This window comes from Danio aesculapii, chromosome 17 (genome assembly GCF_903798145.1).
Source record: "Danio aesculapii chromosome 17, fDanAes4.1, whole genome shotgun sequence".
NCBI classification, from domain to species: Eukaryota; Metazoa; Chordata; class Actinopteri; order Cypriniformes; family Danionidae; genus Danio; species Danio aesculapii.
Genome location: NC_079451.1, coordinates 4,676,632 through 4,699,485, shown reverse-complemented (window position 1 = coordinate 4,699,485; position 22,854 = coordinate 4,676,632). Strand labels below are relative to the sequence as shown.

Sequence of the window (22,854 nt, the reverse complement as noted above, 5' to 3'; positions counted from 1 at the left end):
GTTAAGTGAAAACCTGTCTATGTGCCTCATGTGAGTTTAACATTGTTAATTAATTTAGCAGTAATTTAAGCAGGAGGGCAGAGAAATACAGCCAAAGGATTTAATTTCAATTAGTTGCATATTTACTATATTCAATACTGCTATTTTATATGAATCATTTCATTGTTGTTATTTTCATTATTGTTGCTTAATTACTTTTAAATAGTCTATTGTGTATTCCAGAAACATGATGATGATGATAATAATAATAATAATAATAATAATAATAATAATAATAATAAATAATTCCTTACATTTATATAGCGCTTTTCTGGAAAAAAACTATATATCTGTATTTTTAGGAGGAATGATGGTATATGAAATATATCCAGTATTTTACCTTAAATGGTTATTTATTAAGCCTTTATTAAAACTTTATTAAACAGTTTTTGAGCAAAATATAATTCAAACACAGAAGTTTCCCTTCCTGTTATTATCATCATTATAATTATCATTCTTGTATTACTTTTTGTTTAAAGAATAGCTAACAGTGAGCTATTAAATTAGAAAAAGACATGTTTGGTAGACAAATGCATGTTTCTTTTTTTTATTTTACTTTTTTTAAGTTTTAATAATCGTTTAAACCATCAACCGTTTGTACACTATAGGCACACACAAATCAAATCACGTCCTTCACTTAAGGGGCTTAAGTAAATAAGTCAGTTAAACAAAATAAATAAATAAATACAATGATTAGAATATAATCAGAATTGAAGTCAATATGCAATAACAGACCAGAACGCAGAGTCAAATGTGCTATAACGTAAACGTAAAGAAGAGACCGTCGTGTGATAAATACTGAACTTATAATCAGTGAATATGAGGTGGTTTCACTATCAAAATGCTGTATAAATTCGTTCCATTTTGGCGTTTTTAATTCTTTTGAACACATTCAGGTGCCGCTTGTCAATTTGACAAGGCTTCTGTGTTCGTTCTTGCTGTCAATTGTGAAAGAAATGATCGATAAAAGGTTTCTGATAAACCGCTGTGACAGCTACAGGTGCTCTGTGACGTGTGTGCACACGAGGGGAAGTCAGATTTGTCCAGGGAGTCAGATTTCAATACAACACTGGCACTGTACTGTATGTTCCTCCATGTCGCATGTAGTGATGGGTCGTTCTTGAACGATTAGTTCATTTTGAACAAATCTTTTGTATGACTCAGGGAGTGAATCATTCATTTGTGCATGCACACATTTGTGCAAGTGGAGCTCGCGTGCTGCTTGGAGTGGTCTGTTTTGCGCAGAATGTGCACGTGTGGCCTCAAACCATATCGATATGAAAGATATTGGATCGCGTTGGGGAATCATATGGATATATCCCCAGAACTCAATATACCACCTAGCCCTAACTCAAAGTGCTTTTAAACATTTTTGGGGAATCTCCTCATCCACCACCAGTGTGCAGCATTTACCTGGATGAAGCGACGGCAGCCTAATTTCGCCAGACCACACACAACACACCAACTGATTGGGGCAGAGAAGACAGAGTGATGAAGCCAATTATGGGGATGTGGGGATGGTAAGGAGGCCATGATGGACAAAGCCCATTGGGCAAATTTCGAAGGACATCCTGGGTTTTTTCGTCAGGACCTCAGTTTAACATCTCATCTGAGAGATGGCACTCACTGAGCAGTATAGAGTCCCCATCAATATACTCTGGCATTATGACCCACACAGACCACTCATTGAGCGCCCCCCGCTGGTCTCACTAACACCACTTCCGGCAGCAACCTAGCTTTCCCATGTGGTCTTCCATCCAGGTACTGATCAGGCGCAGCCCTGCTTAGCTTCAGTGGGCGACCATGTGATAGTTGCTGAGAGCTAGCCACCGACATACTCTAAACCAGAGATGCCCAAACCCGCGGGACAAGGTTGGCCCATGGTAACCTTTGATTTGGCCTGCCATCCCATCAGAGAAGAGAGGGAGAATGATGGGGATGGTTTAGAGATTGTCAGTTCATAGCTTGCTGAAATTAAATGTTTCAATTTAAATGGTTTGAACGAATCAGATTTAGTTTAAAATCTACAAACTGTCACCCGGCGGATAGAAGACAATGCAGAGACTTTGGTAAACGAATCAATCAAAGGCAGAGTCTGCTTGACTAGTGTATTCAGCAGTGAACTACGCTGTTACACATGTGATATATGTTTTTATTGAAAGTCATAAAAAAAATAAAAAAAATCGGCATTAGGTAATAAGATTCAAAGTAATATTTTCTGTTTATTTATAAATATTATGAAATGAATTAGGAAATTACCCATTACAACTTTAATGTAAAATAGTTTTGTATGCATTTATCTTCGGCCCACGGCTCTCAATCGTATTTGGTTTTTGGCCCTTCATACAAAAAGGTTTGGGCACCCCTGCTCTAAATGAATGAATGAATGAATGAATGAATGAATGAATGAATGAATGAATAGAATGAATGAATGAATGAATGAATGAATGAATGAATGAATGAATGAATGAATGAATGAATGAATGAATGAACGCAGTGGCGCAGTAGGTAGTGCTGTCTCCCCACAGCAAGAAGGTTGCTGGGTAGCTGGTTCGAGCCTCGGCTCAGCTGGTGTTTCTGTGTGGAGTTTGCATTCGTGTGGGTTTCCTCCGGGTGCTCCGGTTTCCCCCACAGTCCAAAGACATGCTCTAAAGCAGAGATGCCCAAACCCGCGGGACAAGGTTGGCCCATGGTAACCTTTGATTTGGCCTGCCATCCCACCTGAGAAGAGGTGAAGAACAGGTGAATTTAGTAGGCTAAATTGTCTGTAGTGTGTGTGTGTGGATGTTTCCCAGAGATGGGTTGCGGCTGGAAGGGCTGGCAGTTCATTCTGCTGTGGCGACCCCGGATTAATAAAGGGACCAAGCCGAAAAGAAAATGAATGAATGAACGAACCAACCAATCAATCAAGTAATAGTAATAATACTAACATATTTCAGGCATCGTTTTAATTATTCAAATAAAAAAAATACCACTATTGCTAAGGGTAACGTATTATCAAATTCAGAACATTTTTTTATCAATAATCAACATCAGAGAACTGTTTTCATCATTTTATTTCACTACATGACTCGAAACTGTCTTGAAAACATACAGAATGGAGCAGGAAAGAATACGAAATGGTCAAAAATTCACTTTAAAAGACGAGTGTGGTACAACGGAGTAAGTTTTTTTGTTTTAAACTCAGTGAATCATACTCCTGACTAATGATTTTATTGCACAACCTTTAAGTGTTTGAGTGATGTTGTGTTTTCAGTCTAAATTTCATTTGGGCAGAGTCAGACAAGGAGCGGATAAAAAAAAAAAGAGAGAGAGCGTGAGCAAGACAGAACTAGACAGTCCAGGAAAGAGAGAGAAATGATGTGTGTGTGTATGTGTGTGAGGGAGATTCAGGGACAAAAGGCTGTTCTCCCTGTGTGGGCCAGAAGCAGCGCTGTGAGCTGGATATACAGTGAGCGACAGCTGGGATTTGGATAAGGAAGGTTTTCTGACAGAGAGAATGTGTTCTGGGTCAGTGCTATGGCATTTTGAGAGATAGCGGTGCCTATCAGCATTTAATGATACGGCTTTCTCTGAGAAAATACCAGAGATTACCAGCCTCCCAGAGGCTTCAATTACAGCCCGATAAAAGTGGTGTCTCTTTTAGCGCAACGCTCAACCATTAGTCAAGACATAGCAGGTTTCATCAACTCAAAGTCATCACAGTTTGCCATAATGACATCCTTAAGTAGGATCTTCTGTCTTTTGCATTTTGCTGATGTCTACAGAACTTACCGTGTTGCTGAAACCGACACACAACTTTTACTGGTTATTTGGTGCGCGTGTTTTCATTTATTGCCAGCAGCTCTTGGGACAAATAATCAAAAGCATTTGGATGGTGTTGAATTGTTGTGAAGAACATGAGAATACTTTGATTGTTATGAGTTTGGGTGCTTGTTTGAATTGGTATTTATTTATAATACTAAGTAGCATGGCAGCACGGTGGCGTAGTGGGTAGCACAATCGCCTCACCGCAAGAAGGTCGCTGGTTTGAGCCCCAAAGTCCAAATACATGTGTAGGTGAATTGGGTAAGCTAAATCTGTAGTGTATGTGTGTGAATGAGTGTGTATGGATGTTTCCCAGTGATGGGTTGCAGCTGGAAGGGCATCCGCTGCGTAATAACATATGCTGGATGAGTTGGCGGTTCATTCCGCTGTGGTGACCCCAGATTAATAGCCGAAAAGGAAATGAATGAATGAACTAAATAGTACTTACTCTGTTGTTTTGGTCTTGATTAATACGTTCACATTGATATTGGTGTGGATGTCGGAAACAGACCCCTAACACTCAAACTAAGTTTTAATCCTGATATATCCCTGTTTGTTAAATAATTATACAGCCTTTTTTAATGAACTCCAACATATAAGTAGAATTTTGCTATATGAACAGTTTAATTTATAATAATTGAGGGCAGGGGGTAACATGGAGGCTCAGTGGTTAGCACTGTTGCCTGACTGCAAGAAGGTCGCTGGGCACTGAGTTTGCATGTTCTCCCATGTTTGTCAGGGATTTCCTCCGGGTGTTCCGGTTTCCCCCACAGTCCAAAGACATGCGCTATAGACGAATGACTGCTTTGTAAACATTTAGGATGCACGCGCAGTGCAGAAAAAAAACAGGAGTGCTAGCCTTTACAGTGAGGGAATGACATCCCATGTGGTACAGAGTTTGTTGTTGTCTTAGAAATAAGTTATATTGATTACATATTATATATATTATTTACATAATTCTTTCAGCATACTATAACAGCTTGTCACCCAGTGATAAGCAGAGTTATTCAGCAAAATTAACTTTAAAGGCGTTCATCTGACAGCTCCATTTGTGATAGCACCCTCCCAATAGATATTGGATAGGATGAAATGGCCAAGCATCCAGCCCCAAATATGCAATCTCATTGAAACGCCTAGTGATTTTACAAGAGAGAAGTTAAAGACCTACAAGTCTTTGGATGCCTACAGTTTTGTTCTGAGTGGTCATGTGCAAGAAATAATGTTCCATGAAAACCAGATTTAAAACTTTTTAGTGCTAAAAACCGAGGTTCTGCCTAGCCAAAGACAAGAAAAGAAGATGGAACTATACAAGGCCTGGGTAATCATCAACAAGCAAAACAACTGCATTCTGACAGCGAACTGCACCTGTACGGCAGGGTATGTGAACTTAGATTTTTACATTACATTCTAAGCATTCAATAGCCGCATTTCCACTATCGGGCCAGTGCGAGCCAGGGCTTTAATCGGGGCAGGCCGGGCCAATAGGGCCGAGGTTGAGAAATGAGGCCGAAATCATGTCGCGTTTCCACTGTCGGGCTAGTTGCTCGCAAACACCGCCCCCAGAATGTCGCCCGAATCAAACGTCACACAACCCGTCACACAACCCGCCCACTTCAGCGGGAACAAAAAACTCAAATTATAACCACAAACACAACCTGGCATCACTACGAGAGCTGGAAGATGGAGAACACCGAAGCGATTGCTTTTTTACTGTTTGTGGTCTGTTGGTGTAAGGCCAGACAGCGATCCCTGGATAAGGACATTCGAGTTCGGCGGCATTTACTTCGAACACAGATTTTGGCTGCAAGGCGAGTGAGTTGATCAAGCGCATTAGCAAAACAAATGTAAGGGAAGAAAGCATCTTGTCTCCTCTTTACCTGACAGGAAAACTCCGCCTTTGTACGTAACCCCGCCCCGAAGCCCCAGTTGGCCCTCCTTGGCCCAAGGTATTCGGCGGGCCGAAAAAGGCCGGACGCTGGCCCCAAGGAAGCCCCGATTTGGCCCGATTACGCCCCGGAAGTGATAGTGGAAATGTGACTGGCCTTGGCTCGCCCTGGCTCGCTCGCTTTAGGCGCGATAGTGGAAACGCGGCTATTGTCCGTAGTCTAATTAACCATATTTATTGCTGAAATCATTGCTGCAATCAAAAACGAGCAATGTGTATGATTCAGCAAAGCGTGATCTTACCTGATATGAAATGAGAACTGCAGAGTCCAGCATTTTTAATTAGGTCCTCACTCCATTCAGCTCCCTTTTAGCCAAAGACGTCTGCGGTTGGCATTAAAAGCAGTGTGGTGTACGGTAAAAGTTAAGTTTTCTATTTTTGGACTTTCTAATTCGGCATCCTATGGCACAACACAACATGTTTGCTATTGCAACCGGTCTTTTTTTTTGCAACTGTGAACCCGTGTGACACCATACGTGACGTAGGTTGGCAATTCCTCTATAGGTGAATTCAATACACTAAACTGGCCATTGTGTAAGTGTGTGAATAAGTGTGTATGGGTGTTTCTCAGTACTTGGTTGCAGCTGGAAGGGCATCTGCTGTGTAAAACATATGCTAGATGCTGGCTATGCAGTTCAATCTGCTGTGGCGACCCCAATGAATAAAGACACTAAGGCAAAGGAAAATGAATGATTGAGGGCACTGCCCTGGTTAAAAGGATAGTTCTCCCAGAAATGACAATTTCTGCCTTTGTTTACTCACCAGTATGATTTTGTTTTGTTCTGTTGAACACAGAAGGAGATATACTGAAACATGTTGGAAACTGGAAACCATTGTCTTCCATACTGTTTGCTTTTCCTACTATGGATGTCAATGGTTATACACAGATTTCCAGCATTCTTCAAAATATATTCTTTTCAAGATCAACAGAACAAAAAAGAAATCCAACTGGTTTAGAACAAGTCAAGGGTGATTAATTGAGTCTTTTTTTTCTATTTAGAAATGAAATTTTGTTCCTCAAATTCCCTTCAGAGTGTTTTTTCCTTTGTGGTTGATCAAACAGTCAGTGAGATTTACCGGAAGAAATAACACGACTGTTCCTCAGCCAAGCTGCATCATTAAAGCGACAAAGTAGGAAGTTGAGGAGGCAGATTTCCTGTTAGCCTGGACTTAATTAGTTTAATGATCAGAAAAGAGGGATTATGATTTCAAATCTTCTTCGCATAAAAATCTGACAGTCATTAGCGAATCATGCAAAGCTGTTTTAGAAAGGGATTTAAAGTTTTACATAACCGATTTCTTACAATCTGTGTGTCCTCCGGTTGTAAATGTACGCACTCAGTGGTAAAAGCCTTTAAAAAGAATGAGAAAAGTTGCTTTCGAAATCTGTTAATCATGTGACTTCAGCTCAATGCATTTAGGCATGTTGACACGACGACGATAATCTGATGAAGTTCAAAAGGGGATACATGCCATTTAAAGTGGTCATAATCTGTTTTTGTTTTTTTTGTAAATGTAAAATACGTCAGTCGTTGCACATGTCAGAACAAAAAAATCCCTAGAGGGCGCTATCCATATTTTTGCAAATCTGAAAAACACTACTTGGGGTACATTTTGTTGCATGTTTCATATTTTTTTTGTACTCGTCCTACTTCTACAAGTTGTTTTGTGGTACTTATTTAGTCTTATAATATGTTATAATAATCCTTTATTCATTGATAATATGTCCCTGTAAATATCACTAATATGTAAATGGACATAAGTTGTTGGCATCATACCGCCCATACAGATGTCATCACTTCAAAATGGTCGGCCCACCTACATGCGCCAGCAGCTTTTGGCTGTTGGGTGGCGCTTTTAACCATTTTAGCTTAGCCTTTTCACAATAGGACGGTACTGAATGTGTACTGCAGTGTTTCCCAACCCTTTTCCTGGAGGCACACCAACAGTACATATTTTGGATGTCTCCCTTATCTGACTAATTAACTTCAGGTTTTGGAGTCTCTTCTTATGTTCCAATTAGGTGATTCAGGTGTGTTTGATTAGGGAGACATTGAAAATGTGTACTGTTGGTGTGCCTTCAGGAACAGGGTTGGGAAACACTGGTGTACTGTACCTTATGTGATGTGTTCAATTAAAATATAATTTTGTTTGTTTGTTTGTTTGTTTTAGTTTTCTTAGTAATAAACATGCTTTTACTATACTGTATGTTTTAGAAAAGATACAATAAATGGTGAGAAGCATAGCCCTAGGCTGCAAAAATTAAGCAGAAATAAGAATTAAGTTGTTTAGCCTTTATAGTGCCCTATTAAATTGCGTTGGGGTGAAAAGAATGTTTCGATTTCTTTGACCATCATGGTGATGTTGTTACCTCAAACCTTAAACGTGCGCACACTGCAAGATATGAAAACCGTGGCACAGCACACTAGGGGTGGGCGATATGACCTAAAATTAATAACACGGTATTTTTCATCTTTTGAACGGTGACGGTATAATATCATGGAATTACTTTCAATAGCAAAATAAAAAACAAAATAACGAAAATAAAAAGAAAGTCTCACTTCTATCACTCTTTAAAAGTTTTGGTTTGGGTCATTGTATATGCTCAGTCTCGTTATGAGCTGATCTTCATTTCTCTGTGTTGGTGGAATAAAGCAGGCAAGTCAGCCGCACCAATTTATGAGCAGACAGAGCAGGATTCTCATGATGACCACCAGCGCAATTCCGCTCTTTGTTATGAGCTGTATTTTCAGTGTAAACTTAGTAAAGGTGAGTTTCTTTGGCGATGATGTGTACAGTGTTAGATTTTATATTTAGCGGACATTTGCGCTGAACACGCGGTGAATGCAACGCATCAAGATTCGGGCACCTTCTCCGAAAACACTCGCTTGATCTCAGCTGGCGGATCAACATTTACCTCATGTCATGATCGCTGTCATCTGCGCCATTATTATTATTATTATAACTTTAGGTGAGGTTTGCAAACCTGTGCATATTTCACTCTTCAGCCGTTTGTATTTCCTGCAGTAACAAAAACCAAAATGGTTGCAATTTCGAGCCCTGTAGTATAAGGACATGTATTCAGACCACAACTAAACGTTTGAAGAAAATTGAATGCCTTATTATTTAGAATTAGCTATTATTGATGTAAATGCAGCCGTTCAAGGCGCATAATTGATTTATTACGGTATTGACGGTATTAGAAAATCCATGTCGTGGCGCAATGTCACACCGGTGATGACTATGACACCGGTGTACCGCCCACCCCTACAGCACACACTACAAAATAATATTAAGTTTATCGAGCCCATGGAGCACATCACCTGATTGCAGTGTTGCAGCTTCCATTTTACCTAGAAACTGCAGTCAAACATATGTTTAAATACATTTTTTGTGGCTGAAGTACATATTTTTAATGAGCGTGTTGCATATAGCCACTAGTTACGGTCAAGGTACTACGTTACATGTAGAATTTTGCTACAGCAACATAAATGCACACTGGTGGCAGGAATCCTTCAATGTTTGGCAATAGAAAATTAGAAAAAAGTCGCTTGGATTGATGAATCTTATTTTTTATTTTGATATTCAGATGGCATACATACTATAAAAAGTGATCCATCCATACATCTTGGCTTGTAAGAACAGATCAGGCTGATTGAGTGGGGTATATTTTCATGGCACGCTTCAGGTCGCATATTGTTGCCAACCATGTCCATCTCTTTATGACTATAATGCACCCATCGTTCTGTTGGCTACATCTAATGTTAGAAAGTCCAAATCATCTGAAAATGATCTCTTTAGTCACCAGATGTTAATGCAATAGAGCACCTTTGAGATGTTATTAAACAGGACACGTACATCCAACAAATCGAGAGCAACCATGTAATTCGTTATTGTCAATATGGAGCAATGTTATCAGTGGAGCGTAGTTTTAAAGGGAAAACATGTTCTAATTTGGTATTAACATGGTGTACCTAACAAACTGGCCTATAAATGAATATATTTCTCCTGTTTAGGTTCTAATTTGGAACAGAATTCACACTTATTTTTAACCGTTTTTCGAGTTGCCAACTACATTTGGCCAGTCCTGCTAATTCTGTGCCATCCAATCAGAAGCCTGCCTTTGCCTGTTATATTTTGTTGTTCTTCTTCCTTTAAGGTAATGAGTCCTTCACACGTTATAGACTCTGGCACTTCTTGTGAATACCACACACACGGAATGCCTGCCAAGAATAAAAATCCATCTGTGCAAAGAGATTTCTTTGGTGTCTCCAGCTTGTCCTGAAACTTTTTATTATGCGTCCAGGCTTAGTTAAAAGTATCCTTTTTCTCAAAATAGAGTGCTAAGAATAAACATTTGTCCTCAAAATGAAAAAAAAAAGAGAGTATATTTTTGGAGATCCCTGTTAATTAGAAAAATGTGCTTGACATGTTTAATCAACAGGAGGATTGTTTTAATGATTTGCATATGAGTTTAGCAGCATCAAGAGTACTTGTGGGATTTATGGATTGCTGACTACTGAATAGTTATTTCACTTGAAAAGCATTATGTGTAAACACTAGAGAGACAACTGCAATGAAAATACTCAATTACATACAGTGGCTCCATAAGGTATTTTAGCTTTTATGGCACGATTAAATTTCATTAAAATGCACACTTTGATGAGTAACAAGTTGAACCCACTTTCTTACAGATTTTAAGTAAATTAAATCTGTGAATAATTATATATTATATACAGTTTAAGTCAGAATTATTAGCCCCCTGAATTAGTAGTCCCCCTGTTTATTTTTTCCCCAATTTCTGTTTAATGAAGAGAAGATATTTCAGCACATTTCTCAACATAATAGTTTTAATAAGTCATCTCTAATAACTGATTTATTATATCTTTGCCATGATGACAGTAAATAATATTTGACTAGATATTTTTCAAGACACTTCTATACAGCTTAAAGTGACATTTAAAGGTTTAACCAGGTTATTTAGGTTAACTAGGCAGGTTAGGGTAATTGTGCAAGTTATTGTATAATGATGGTTTGTTCTGTAGACTATCGAAACAAAAAAATTGCTTAAAGGGGCAAATAATTTTGACCTTAAAATGGATTTTAAAACATTAAAAACTGCTTTTTCTTCTAGCCGAAATAAAACAAATAAGACTTTCTCCAGAAGAAAAAGTTTTATCAGACATACTGTGAAAATTTCCTTGCTCTGTTAAACATCAATTGGGTAATATTTAAAAAAAGCAAAAAAAATTCAAAGGGGGCTAATAATTCTGACTTTAACTGTATAAATTAAGTCAACTTTATAGTTACAAGTTACAAAGCACTTACTAACTTTGGTTAAGTAAAGTAACGTTTAGGCCAATGGGCTTACTCATTTTTTTATAAAGTAACTAATAGTTTTTTTTTATCTTTTTTTTATAATTTTTTAATTCTAGATTAATCTCACTATAATCTTGGAATTAATCTAGATTAAAATGACTCAATTGAATTTTGCCGAAGGCATTCAGAATATGTGTGCTACCCAAATAATGACTAAAAGTAAGTCTTTGAGAACCGTTTGGTGCATTAGACCAGCGGCTCATCTCCTGTTTCCAAAATGCTTCACAAACTGCTTGAGAAATTGTTTCACTGTGATAATTGGTGATGAAAGTAAATGATGTTCAATAAGATGTACTTGTGTTTACTGACTGTTTATTCAGTTAAACATGAATGTTGAACTGTAGGCCTACATATGCTGGAAACAGCGATTTTTGATTATCTTAATCCGACCAAAGTCATAACTGATCTAAACAGAAATGGAATTAAGACGTGGAGTATACAGGTATTTGTGGCATTATTGAAGTAAACACTGCAATCAAACTATTACTGTCATGTAGGACTTTTCGCCATATTTTCCGACAAGATCCACACACGACTGTCAGTAAAGGACTGCACACACACACACACACACACACACACATCGTGAAATGCGGAAGGTTTTTCTTTCCATTTGGTGTTAAAGAACTTTAAATGGGGCAATTTCACACAACAAAGCAGATTTTTATAAAAGTATACTTAATAGTTTAAGTAAAGTCATGCTCATTAAATCTTTGTAGCACAAAACAGCATTTTCAGTTGCACAAACAACAACAAGTATTTGTGAGCTTTAAATTAGGGATGCTCAAAATAATCGGTTAACCGAAAGGGTGCCTTTTTAACCGATTAATGGTCTCAGTTAAATGATTAAAAAATATTATTGAAAAAAAAATATATTATTTTATATATTTTTTAAGTTTGGCTGCATAAGGGGCCGATCACAGCGAATGCACTTTTTTCGTTTAGAGGTGCATCTCTTACTAACATCTGCGGGTTTTTTGTGCGCCGCTTATGCTTCCTGAGCCTCACGTTTTGCCGTTGCACGCTGGTTGCTCGCAGTTGAAATAAAAGTCAACCCTGAGCACAAAAAAAACACATTACATCAGTCATTTCTTTTTCAGTCTTCAATTAAACGAAAGCATAGTCAGGGTTTCCGTTGAGGCGACAGCAGTGTTTGTGTTGTCAAGACGACTACGAAGAACTTTTAATGATGGAGGAGAGACTTTTGGTTATCCAGAGCTGTATTCCTTTACAAATATTATATATCTCAATATTATTAAATATTACAATTATAACATCATTGACAGCAACACTCACACACAATACAGGTCAGCTGATTCAGTCATAAAAAGAGCACCTTTTCTTGTCAACAAAAAGGCAGTGCGGTGCGCCTCGCGTTTTTGGAACAGAAGTGAAGTTTCACAAACTAATTTAGAGAGGAGCATGTGATATGATTGAGCACGTCTGACTGCTCATCTTAATCAGTAATAATCTAATCAGAGTGATCCAAGCTTGATATAAATGGATCATTTTCTCTCTGCTGCTCTATCATCGTTTTGGAAGAATACCCCCTCCCACCCCATCTCCTCCTTTTCCTCCCTTTTCTAAGGGGGAGCTCTCGAGACCTTCCTGATCTCGGATCCCCTTATATGCTTATTGACCAGGCGGGAGCCTTGGGCTCAAGTATCTCAGAACTCCTATCGGAGGTAGACCAGAGAAAAAACGGTGTTATTGGCAAGTTTGTCATTGGAATAAGCTAGTTGAGTGATTTCCGCCCGTTTGATCGACAGAGACAGCAAAGCTAAAGAGAGCAGCCATCATCAGTGGAAGTGGCGTAGCTCGTAAAGAGCATGGCATCATGTTTTGACACTATCAGTCATGAACCAGGTTCGAATATAGCATCTGATGAATTCCTTCGTCTTTTTCCCCATTACATATCAGATTTAGCCTACTCTTCATCACGAGGAAGACAAGCAGGAATCATTAATAAGTGTGTGTATTATGTTAAGCGCATTTGAGCATCACATATTATTTATACATTATATATATTACACATATTACATATAATCACATATTATATATGTAGCCTTTGCAAATTCATCTTCAGACGGCTCCTTTATAGCAATGTGCGTGCAGTAGATCGCTCCGATTACATTGGGAAGACCGGCGATCGCTGCAAATTGCGCTTTAATGTTTGCCTGGTCAACTGTATGGTATGGAAACCTTATATACCTGCTAGACATGCGGATGATCTCGTCCCATACAGCTGCCATTGCACGGCTCAAAGATACTTTGTAGTGTGCAATTTAACACAATTGCCTATGGGAAATCGCCATTGAAAATAAAACAAACACACACAAGAAATGCACGTACGCCAGACATGAAGTTGGCGTGGACCAACGCACATTCTCATGTTCATTTCATCATTAGTAAATCCAAACGAGAGCGTGAAACTTGCCGTACGCAAAGTTTTTGTGTGTACGCAGCGTTGATATATGAGGCCCCAGGTGACTGTCAACAGGAATAATTTGGCCTTTCTTAAACGACACTAAAGATTTGCTCAGGTATACATTTTTGCGTGGCTGATCTTGATTATTTAAGCACAGTATACTACATTGTAAAGGAGATTTAATATTGTTATACTTCCAGCTGGAAAGAAGCTGGTCTGTCTGCCGTTCAGGCTGAATCAGTCCATGTCTGCTATATTAGTGACATCATTTGGTTCCATTTGCTTAATTGCTGAACTCAAGAGAATCAGTCCTGAAGGAGCCTTTTGTTGTTTGTGTGTGTGATCACTCGATTCATTCAGATGGGTCATTTTAAAATGGAAAATGTGCCCTGTGTTTCTGGCTAAAGCTGCTGTTTTTCCAGTAGTGATTCTCCAGTTCTGTGTACCTGCTGTGCTGTGAAACCTAAGTGTCAGAACTGCATTGCATGATGATTCAGCAGAATTGCTAGCAAATTTGTCTAGGTCTAAAGCTAGCCAGCATACAGTGCATCTACACTGAGCCCTAAGGAATGCTCCACTGGATTTGTTTTCTCTCGTCCTCTAAAGACTGTCTCTCTCAAATGTTGGAGGAATACAGTATTGTCTGAAACTGTGGAAATTCAAGAATAATACTGTGTATTTAAGGTGACTAGTTACATTATAAAATAGAAAAGAAAAGAAAGCTGGAATTGATGGTTGTTGTTACTCTGTTAATGTTAAGTGGTGTAGTATAGAAGGAAGAAGAAATGTTGCATTGTAAGAGAGAACACAAGAGTTATATATTGGATACAAATATTGGATACAAAAGTAAAGTATAAAGTATTTTTATAGTTAGTATGAGATCAAAACTAATGGTGTGAGTGTAATAATCAATCAATCAATCAATCAATCAATCAATCAATCAATCAATCAATCAATCAATCAATCAACCAGTATATTTGCTAATTGAAAATACTCTTCAATCTAGTCTTAAATATTATGGATTATTTCAACCCTAATTATTTAAAATGTTAAATATAAACTTGTTGTCCTATAAATTTAATTTAAAAATAAACCAGCGGTTGTTTTGTCTATATTTTGCCCAAAAATGGGTTGAAATAACTCTGCATTTTTAGTGCATGCTTAGAGAAAAATCCATTATAAGGTCGGAAATGCTTACTATTGTCAACCAAAGTGGATTATGCTTTATTGTTATTAAAAAACCTTGATAAAGTCCACTCTTTAAATGCACAGCGAAGTGGTCAGTGGAGTAAATGTAAAACGTGATTCAGTTTTCAAATACACTTTTAAAAACTTTTAGATTGTTTCACAGGAAAAAAAAATAGTGTTGTCACTTGTTCAAATTGTTGTTTCGGCTAATTTTAGGGCACTATTGCTTAAAATGAGCTGAAACAACATTTTGAAACAATTAAGTTGGTGGGACAACTTCATTGTTTTATAGGCAAGGCAAGTTTATTTATATATCACATTTCATACACAGTGGCAATTCGAAGTGCTTTACATAAACAAGAATAAAAACGACATGTTAAAGATAATAAAAAAATAATAAAAATGATTAAAAACAGATTAAAATGTGTTAACAGGTTATAAAAAATGAAAGAGAAAGGAAAGACTCAATAGTGCGATCTATCAGATGTAGCACAGTGCTCATTCAGTAAAGGCACAGCTAAACAGATGTGTTTTCAGTCTTGATTTGAATGTGCCTAATGTTGGAGCACATCTGATCATTTCTGGAAGCTGATTCCAGCAGCAGGGGGCGTAGTTGCTGAAGGCCGATTCACCCTGCTTTGACTGAACTGGTATTTCTAGTTTATATGATCCTAAAGATCTGAGTGGTCTGTTAGGTTTGTATTCAGTGAGCATATCTGTAATGTATTGAGGTCCTAGGCCGTTTAGTGATTTATAGACTAGTAATAATACTTTGAACTCTATTCTGAATGTAACTGGGAGCCAGTGTAAAGACCTGAGGACAGGTATGATGTGCTCTGATTTTTTGGTTCTGGTCAGAATCCTAGCCGCATTGTTCTGGATGAGCTGCAACTGTTTCACTGTCTTTTTGGGAAGGCCAGTGAGGAATCCATCATAGTAATCCACCCTGCTGCTGATAAAAGCATGAACAAGTTTCTCTTAGTCTTCACTGGAAACAAAGCATCTGATTCTTGCAATGTTTTTGGGACGATAGTATGCTGATTTACTTACTGTTTTGACATGACTACTGAAACTCAGATCTGACTCCAGAGTCACACCAAGATTCTTGAGCTTATTTTTTGTTGTTTGACCTTTAGAGCCAAGGTACCCATTTACCTCGAGAACCTTATCTCTATTCCCAAACACAATGACTTCAGTTTTCTCTTTGTTTATCTAAAGAAAGTTTTGGCACATCCAACTGTTCATTTCATCAATATATTGGCAGAGGGTGTCAATGGGGCTGAAGTCATTAGGCAGTAAGGCTATGTAGATCTGAGTGTCATCAGCATAGCTACAGTAGGAGATTTGGTTCTTTTCATTATTTGGCTCAGAGGGAGCATTTAAAGCTTGAACAAGAGGGTTATGTTCAAATCAATGTAAAATGGTAAAAACCATTAGGTTAACTTAGGGTTTACTCACACTATGCTATCCAAACTGTGTCTAGGCCCGTTTCCCAGATCGTTTGAGAAGTGTGAGTGCTCTGAATCGGGTTCAGGCACAGTTCACTTGGCCGTCCCTGACCTGGTTGGAAGAGGTGTGCCAGAGGGCGGTTCACTTTGGCTTTAGTACGGTACGCTTGTAGTGTGAGTGCAAAGCACGCTTGAGCCCGAAAATGAAGATGAAACTTGACTGTTTCATATGGATTTATTAATCATTCTTACTGTTCAATTAACGCAAACTGGGGTAGTTTATTAAAGACGCAACCCCCTCACTGCACCACAGCTGCACCTTCAGCAAACCATCTAATTCCTGCAGCACGAGGACTTTATGATTGTTTATGAGCGTCAAAAGTGGCTGATCTGTTCGGCGAAATATTTGACTGCGTGTCACCGCATTCCAAATGACTAGAACAGCGATCTCCACTGTGCTGAGCTAGAGCGCTTCTTAAACTGAACAGCGCATCATCGATGATGTAAACATGCTCAGGCCCGGATGCAATATGAGTGCGGGCCGTCTGGGGAGACAGGAGGGGGGACAAGTGTGCTTTGGCCCAGTTCAAAGCAGCTGTACACAGTGTGAGTACACCCTTAATTGATTTGAGTTGGGACAACATAAAGGGATTGTGTGGAACCCAGCATTTTTACAGTGCATGTTTCCAGTGATAAGTAAATTATGAGCAAAATTGAATCGCTGTTTAAACTTTTATATGACATTAACAACTGGGTTTCTTTTTACATTTTACCCAGATTTTGGGTTGAAAAAACACAATTTATTTTTACAGTGTATCTTTTCAGATCCATGAACTATGAAAGCAACTATTGTACAAACCCAGAGATCGCTAAACATTCTAAGCCAAAGTATTGACATTCAGATATAGATGTTAAATTTGAATGACTAAAAGTACAGTAACAGTAACATGCTATTATTAACATTAAGACAATAAGAGCACCTTATAACCTGTCAACATTAGGATTTTAGTTTCACATTTTTTAAGGTACAAACCTTTTTGGGGGGGCTTTTTCAAATGTTAATACAGAACAGCAGCCTAAAACAAAATATACACATACAGTATTTTATCAATACAATAATAATAAATAAATAAAAAGGGAGAAAAAAACAGTATAAATCAATGGGTTGGGGGGGGGGGGGGTTATCAAATCCAATCAAGTGGAACTGTTTTTGTACAATTCATTTTTATAGTTTTTAAATAGTTCACAATTTCCTCTCAAACTGGTACATAAAAGTCTGCTTTACATTTTAAAGCAATTTTTAGCTGTTTTCAAAAACATTACAGTAAGCTTAATATCATGATTATGCTAGAACTTGTGATTTTATAATTGCCCAAAACATATCTAATGAACTGTGATGTGATATTGTACCAAGATGATATCTAGAATGATGACAGCCACAAAGACGTACTTATAATAAAAGAATTGATATAGTTATTGTTCTATTATTCTTTATAGGTATCATTGTTGCTCTGAAAAGTCAAGCATGTGTCTATTAGGGGGGAAATGAATATTCAGTATTATGAAGCAGTCATAACAAACAAAATGTAACGCTAAAGCCTTTATGTATAGGTCATAGTTAGTGTTTATCAAGTCAAAGTCACTGACACACAAAAAAACCACATGTCTGTATTATGTATAGTTGAAGTCAGAATTGTTAGCCCCCCTGAATTATTAGCCCTCCATTTATTTTTTCCCCCAATCTATTAGACTAAGTCAGAATTATTAGCCCCCCTGAATTATTAGCCCTCCATTTATTTTTTTTCCCCAATCTATTAGACTATCGAAAAAATATATAGCTTAACGGGGCTAATAATTTTGACCTTAAAATAGATTTTAAAAAATTAAAAACTGCTTTTATTCTAGCTGAAATAAAACAAATAAGACTTTCTCAAGAAGAAAATATATTATCAGACATACAGTGAAAATTTCCTTGCTCTGTTAAACATCATTTGGGAAATATTTTAAAAAGAAAAAAAATTAAAGGGGCTAATAATTCTGACTTCAACTGTATATGTCCATATTTATAAGTTTGTATAGGATTGTACATTGCGAACCGCCAGTGTATGAATACCCAAGTAAATTACTTAATGAGCACAAAACAACATTCAATTTTCTTGGGATTATAATGATATTTCAAGGGTAAAATTGTAAAATTGTGGTGTATTATCGTGGTGTCTAATTGTCTAATGTTATTAAAAACTGTCCCTGATTAAATCGAATATTATAAAGAACAAGGATGCAATCATGCCAGCATGTCTGAATTAATAATAACACTTTTTTTTAGGTTTTCTTAATCATTTCTTTATTAGATAGACTACTGAGTCAAATTAATTAATTACATGTACATACTCTATGGTTAGGGTTAAAATGGCAGTGAGTTTTTTTTCCGCATGTAATTAAACATATTCATTTTCATTTCAGCTTAGTCCCTTTATTAATCTGGAGTCAGTTAATCAGCAAATGTTTTACGCAGCGGATGCCCTTCCAGCTGCAACCCATCACTGGGAAACATCCATACACACTCATTCACACACATACACTACGGACAATGTAGCCAACCCAATTCACCTGTACCACATGTTTTTGGACTTGTGGGGGAAAACGGAGCACCCGGAGGAAACCCACGGCAACACTGGGAGAACATGCTAACTCGACACAGAATTGCTTGTTCGTACTAAGTGGTTGGGGTTAGAATGTAAGTTGTTTAGGGTTAATTACATGTTATTATGCATAATTAATTGTAGTTATTATAGTATGCACATGTAACAAGGGTTTATTTTTATGTACACGCTATTAACAAACCATGAACTATGAGCTCAATAAACTACTAAATAGCTGCTTATCAATGGTAATGTAGTTGGGTTTAGGTATTGGACAGGATTAGGTATGTAAAAATAAGATCATACTATATATAAGTAGTAATAAACAGTTAATATCTTAATAATAAACCAAAAAAAATGTGTTAATCAGGATAGCAGTAGTGAATTTAAGTATGAATAGCATATTTAGATTTAGATCTGCCTCTGTTATTCATACTAGTCTTCTGATACCAAATCAGACATCTAAACAATGCTAAAAGCTATTTTCAGCTTCACCATTCATTGCAATTGCACCAACAGAACAGAATCTTCCTTCTGAAGCTAAAAGCTGTGAAACTCATTGAGCTGTTTTAAAGCTCAGCAGCTCCAGTTGAATTTATTGCTCAATCATCAGAGTCTAGGCAGGGGTTTTCTGTCAAGTACAGCTTGGATTATACTGCCCTCATCGCTTCATTTATGTGTGCAGTGGCTTATAGGGGACAGAGAGAGCCCGTGTTCCACGTCCTGCTCCAGAAGTCACGGCAAGCCTGTGTGTGGTTCAGACGGACGCAGTTATGATACCAACTGTGACCTGGAGAAGGCGAAATGCAGGGACCGCACGCTCAGCCTTGCCCACAGGGGCCGATGCAAAGGTCAGTGCAGAGCAAACACTTTTTTTTTTTGTAAACCTTTTCTGAAAACCGTCAGGCCTCCTGTTGTGCCATGCAGGCTTTAGATATTCACCAAAAAAAATCACAATTCTGTCTTTACTCATCTTTCTTTTTTTTTCAAACCTGTTTGTGGTTCTTTCTTGTGTTGTTGAATATATATATATATTTAAAGAAAAAAAATTAGATAGAAATAAACCAGTCAGTGATAAGGAGTGACAACAATACTAGTGATATAATGATAGTAATAATGACAGTAAATGAGCAAGAAAGGACAACAGTAATAATCGTTAACAACAACCTCTACAATAATAATAAAAATAAATCACAAGTACTACACCAACTACTACAGAGAGTTTCTACTATTACTACTGCTACTACAGCTACAACGACTACTACCACTGATACTACCACTACTACATCTACTACTGCTACTACTACTGATACTACAACAGCAGTGACTGCTACTACAACATCTACTACTTCTGATACTACTACACATCTACTACTTCTGAGACCACTAAACCAATGACATCTACTACTACAGATACTACAACTGCTACTAAAAAAAAAAAAAAACCCAACTACAACCAACGACCTTCTTGCTGTGAGGCGATTGTGCTACCCACTGCGCCACCGTGGCCCCCATTATTATTATCATGTTTATTATTATAATTATTATTATTATTATTATTATTATTTATTATTATTTATTTATTATTATTATTATTATTATTATTATTATTATTATTATTATTATTATTATTCAATAAAAGTTACATATTTTTACCACCGTCAGTGCTGATCTTTCAAATTGTCGTTTATTTTGAAGATTTCAGCATTTTAAATGACAACTTATTTGCAAACTAATTTTTGTTATTTTCCATACATTAAATGTTATGGAGGGTTGTTATTCTTTTTTTATTATAAACATATAGTTTTATTATTGCATATCGCAGTGGGTAACACAATCGCCTCACAGCAAGAAGGTCGCTGGTTCGACCCCCGGCTGGGTCAGTTGGCATTTCTGTGTGGAGTTTGCATGTTTTCCCCATGGGAATATGTTGATGGGTTTCGTCTGGGTGCTCCGGTTTCCCTCACAGTCCATATACATGCGCTATAGGTGAATTGAATAAGCTAAATTGGCCGTGCAAGAGTGTGTGGGTGTTTCCCAGTGTTTGGTTTGCAGCTGGAAGGGCATCCGCTAAATAAAACATGTGCTGGATAAGTTGGCGGTTCATTCACTGGGGTGACCCCTGATTAATAAAGACACTAAGCCGAAAAGAAAACGAATGAATGAATGTATAATTTACCAAGTACTGCTCTGGAGAATAACCATTGAAAACTGTGCCAATGATTTCAATGATTAAATAAAAATAAAATAAAAAAGTAAATTTTTTACTTGAAGAATACAAAGTAAAACTGAAAATGCACGATTTTTTTATCATTATTTATGTATTTATTTATGTATTTATGTATTTATGTATTTATTTATTTATTTATTTGTCTGTCTGTCTGTCTGTCTGTCTGTCTGTCTGTCTGTCTGTCTGTCTGTCTGTCTGTCTGTCTGTCTGTCTGTCTGTCTGTCTGTCTGTCTGTTTGTTTGTTTATTTTTTTATTTAATAAATCTAATCAGCTATACTGGGTTTCAGCGTGATTTTCTTTTCCTTAAGGTTCTGGGTGAAACCGTTTCAGTGCCTATATGTATAGCCTACACATGAAGTTATTGATGTTTGCCTTAGCACAGCCAAAATTATCTACCTTTTTTCAATACCTTTTTTCTAATGATACTCAAGGGGTAAGAAACAGTATTCTGCAACGCATAAACAGTATACTTTGATTTCTCACAGTCTTGTTTTCATTCCTGTCAAAGATGAAAAATGGCAATCACTAAGGCACTATACACAAGACAGTTAATCCAAAAATAAGAAACACCTGTGCTTCATCTGAAGTGCCTTATTGTTTGAATTGATGACTCCCTGTTTACTGTTCTGTTGTTGGGCAGCAACAATTTGGGACTGTCATGCTTGATTGCACAATGTACTACATGTGATGAACAACTTACCTCTTTTTACTTCCATTTGTTTTATAAAATACTAGACTAGCCTCCCGTGGAGTCATATTGTAAGTGTCCGTCAACATATACAGTTGAACTCAGAATTATTATTATTATTTAAATTTTCTTTTCTTTTTAAAATATTTCCCATATGGTGTTTAACAGAGCAAGGAAATTTTCACAGTATGTCTGATAATATTTTTTCTTCTGGAGAAAGTCTTATTTGTTTTATTTCAGCTAGAATAAAAGCAGTTTAAAAAAAAAAAAAAACATTTTAAGGTCAAAATAATTAGCCCCTTTAAGCTATTTTTTCCCAATAGTCTACAGAATAAACCATCATGATACAATAACTTTCCTAATTACCATAACCTGCCTAGTTTACCTAATTAATCTAGTTAAGCCTTTAAATGTCACTTTAAGCTGTATAGAAGTGTCTTGATAATAAATAAATAAACGGCTAATAATTCAGGGGGGCTAAAAATTCTGACTTCAACTGTGTTTAAAGTGCTGTAGACACGTTGAAACACATTGCTGAAAGAGAAAAACAGGAACACGAGGGAAAGAAAGCAATGAACAAAATATCTAGGAACAAAATGTCCAAATAAAAAAAAAGTGATGCCAGATCTAAAATGATCTAAGTGCCAGAACAAAGTAAAAAAAATAAGGCTGATGTTCAATTATATGTGTTTGTGTTATATAAATGTGCTGTTTTTTTGTCTTTTGGTAATACTTTACTCAAATTCTCATTAGTAAAGTGTTTTATTACCTGCCTATTATATTGCCTGTTCATTAGTACTTATTGAGTACATATTCTGCATGATTTTATTCTGCCTAATACCTAAACCTAAACTACTATATCTCAATAATGAATAATAGCATTTAGCCAAAAGCCATATGTTTTGTTAATAGCAAGAATTGAACCTTAAAGTAAAGTGTGACAGTCTTTTCTTTTAAATTGCAATTTCAGGTAAAAACTGGGCGAGGATAGATCAACCTCTTCTTGTGCCCACACTTGTTTCAGAGGTCAAAGAGTTGACCGGTATGAAAGGTAAACCTGCA

General features: G+C 37.1%; 1 protein-coding gene across 12 annotated transcripts in view; it reads left to right on the top strand.

Moving 5' to 3' along the window:
* smoc1 (SPARC related modular calcium binding 1) overlaps positions 1–22,854 on the top strand; it is a 113,123-nt gene that overhangs the window by 16,467 nt on the left and 73,802 nt on the right. For all 12 annotated transcript variants that reach the window (XM_056477607.1, XM_056477606.1, XM_056477609.1 and 9 more), the window contains exons 2-3: positions 19,559–19,724; positions 22,763–22,843. In XM_056477607.1, coding sequence (XP_056333582.1) covers positions 19,559–19,724; positions 22,763–22,843 — 247 coding nt within the window. The remainder of the gene's footprint in view (positions 1–19,558; positions 19,725–22,762; positions 22,844–22,854) is intronic.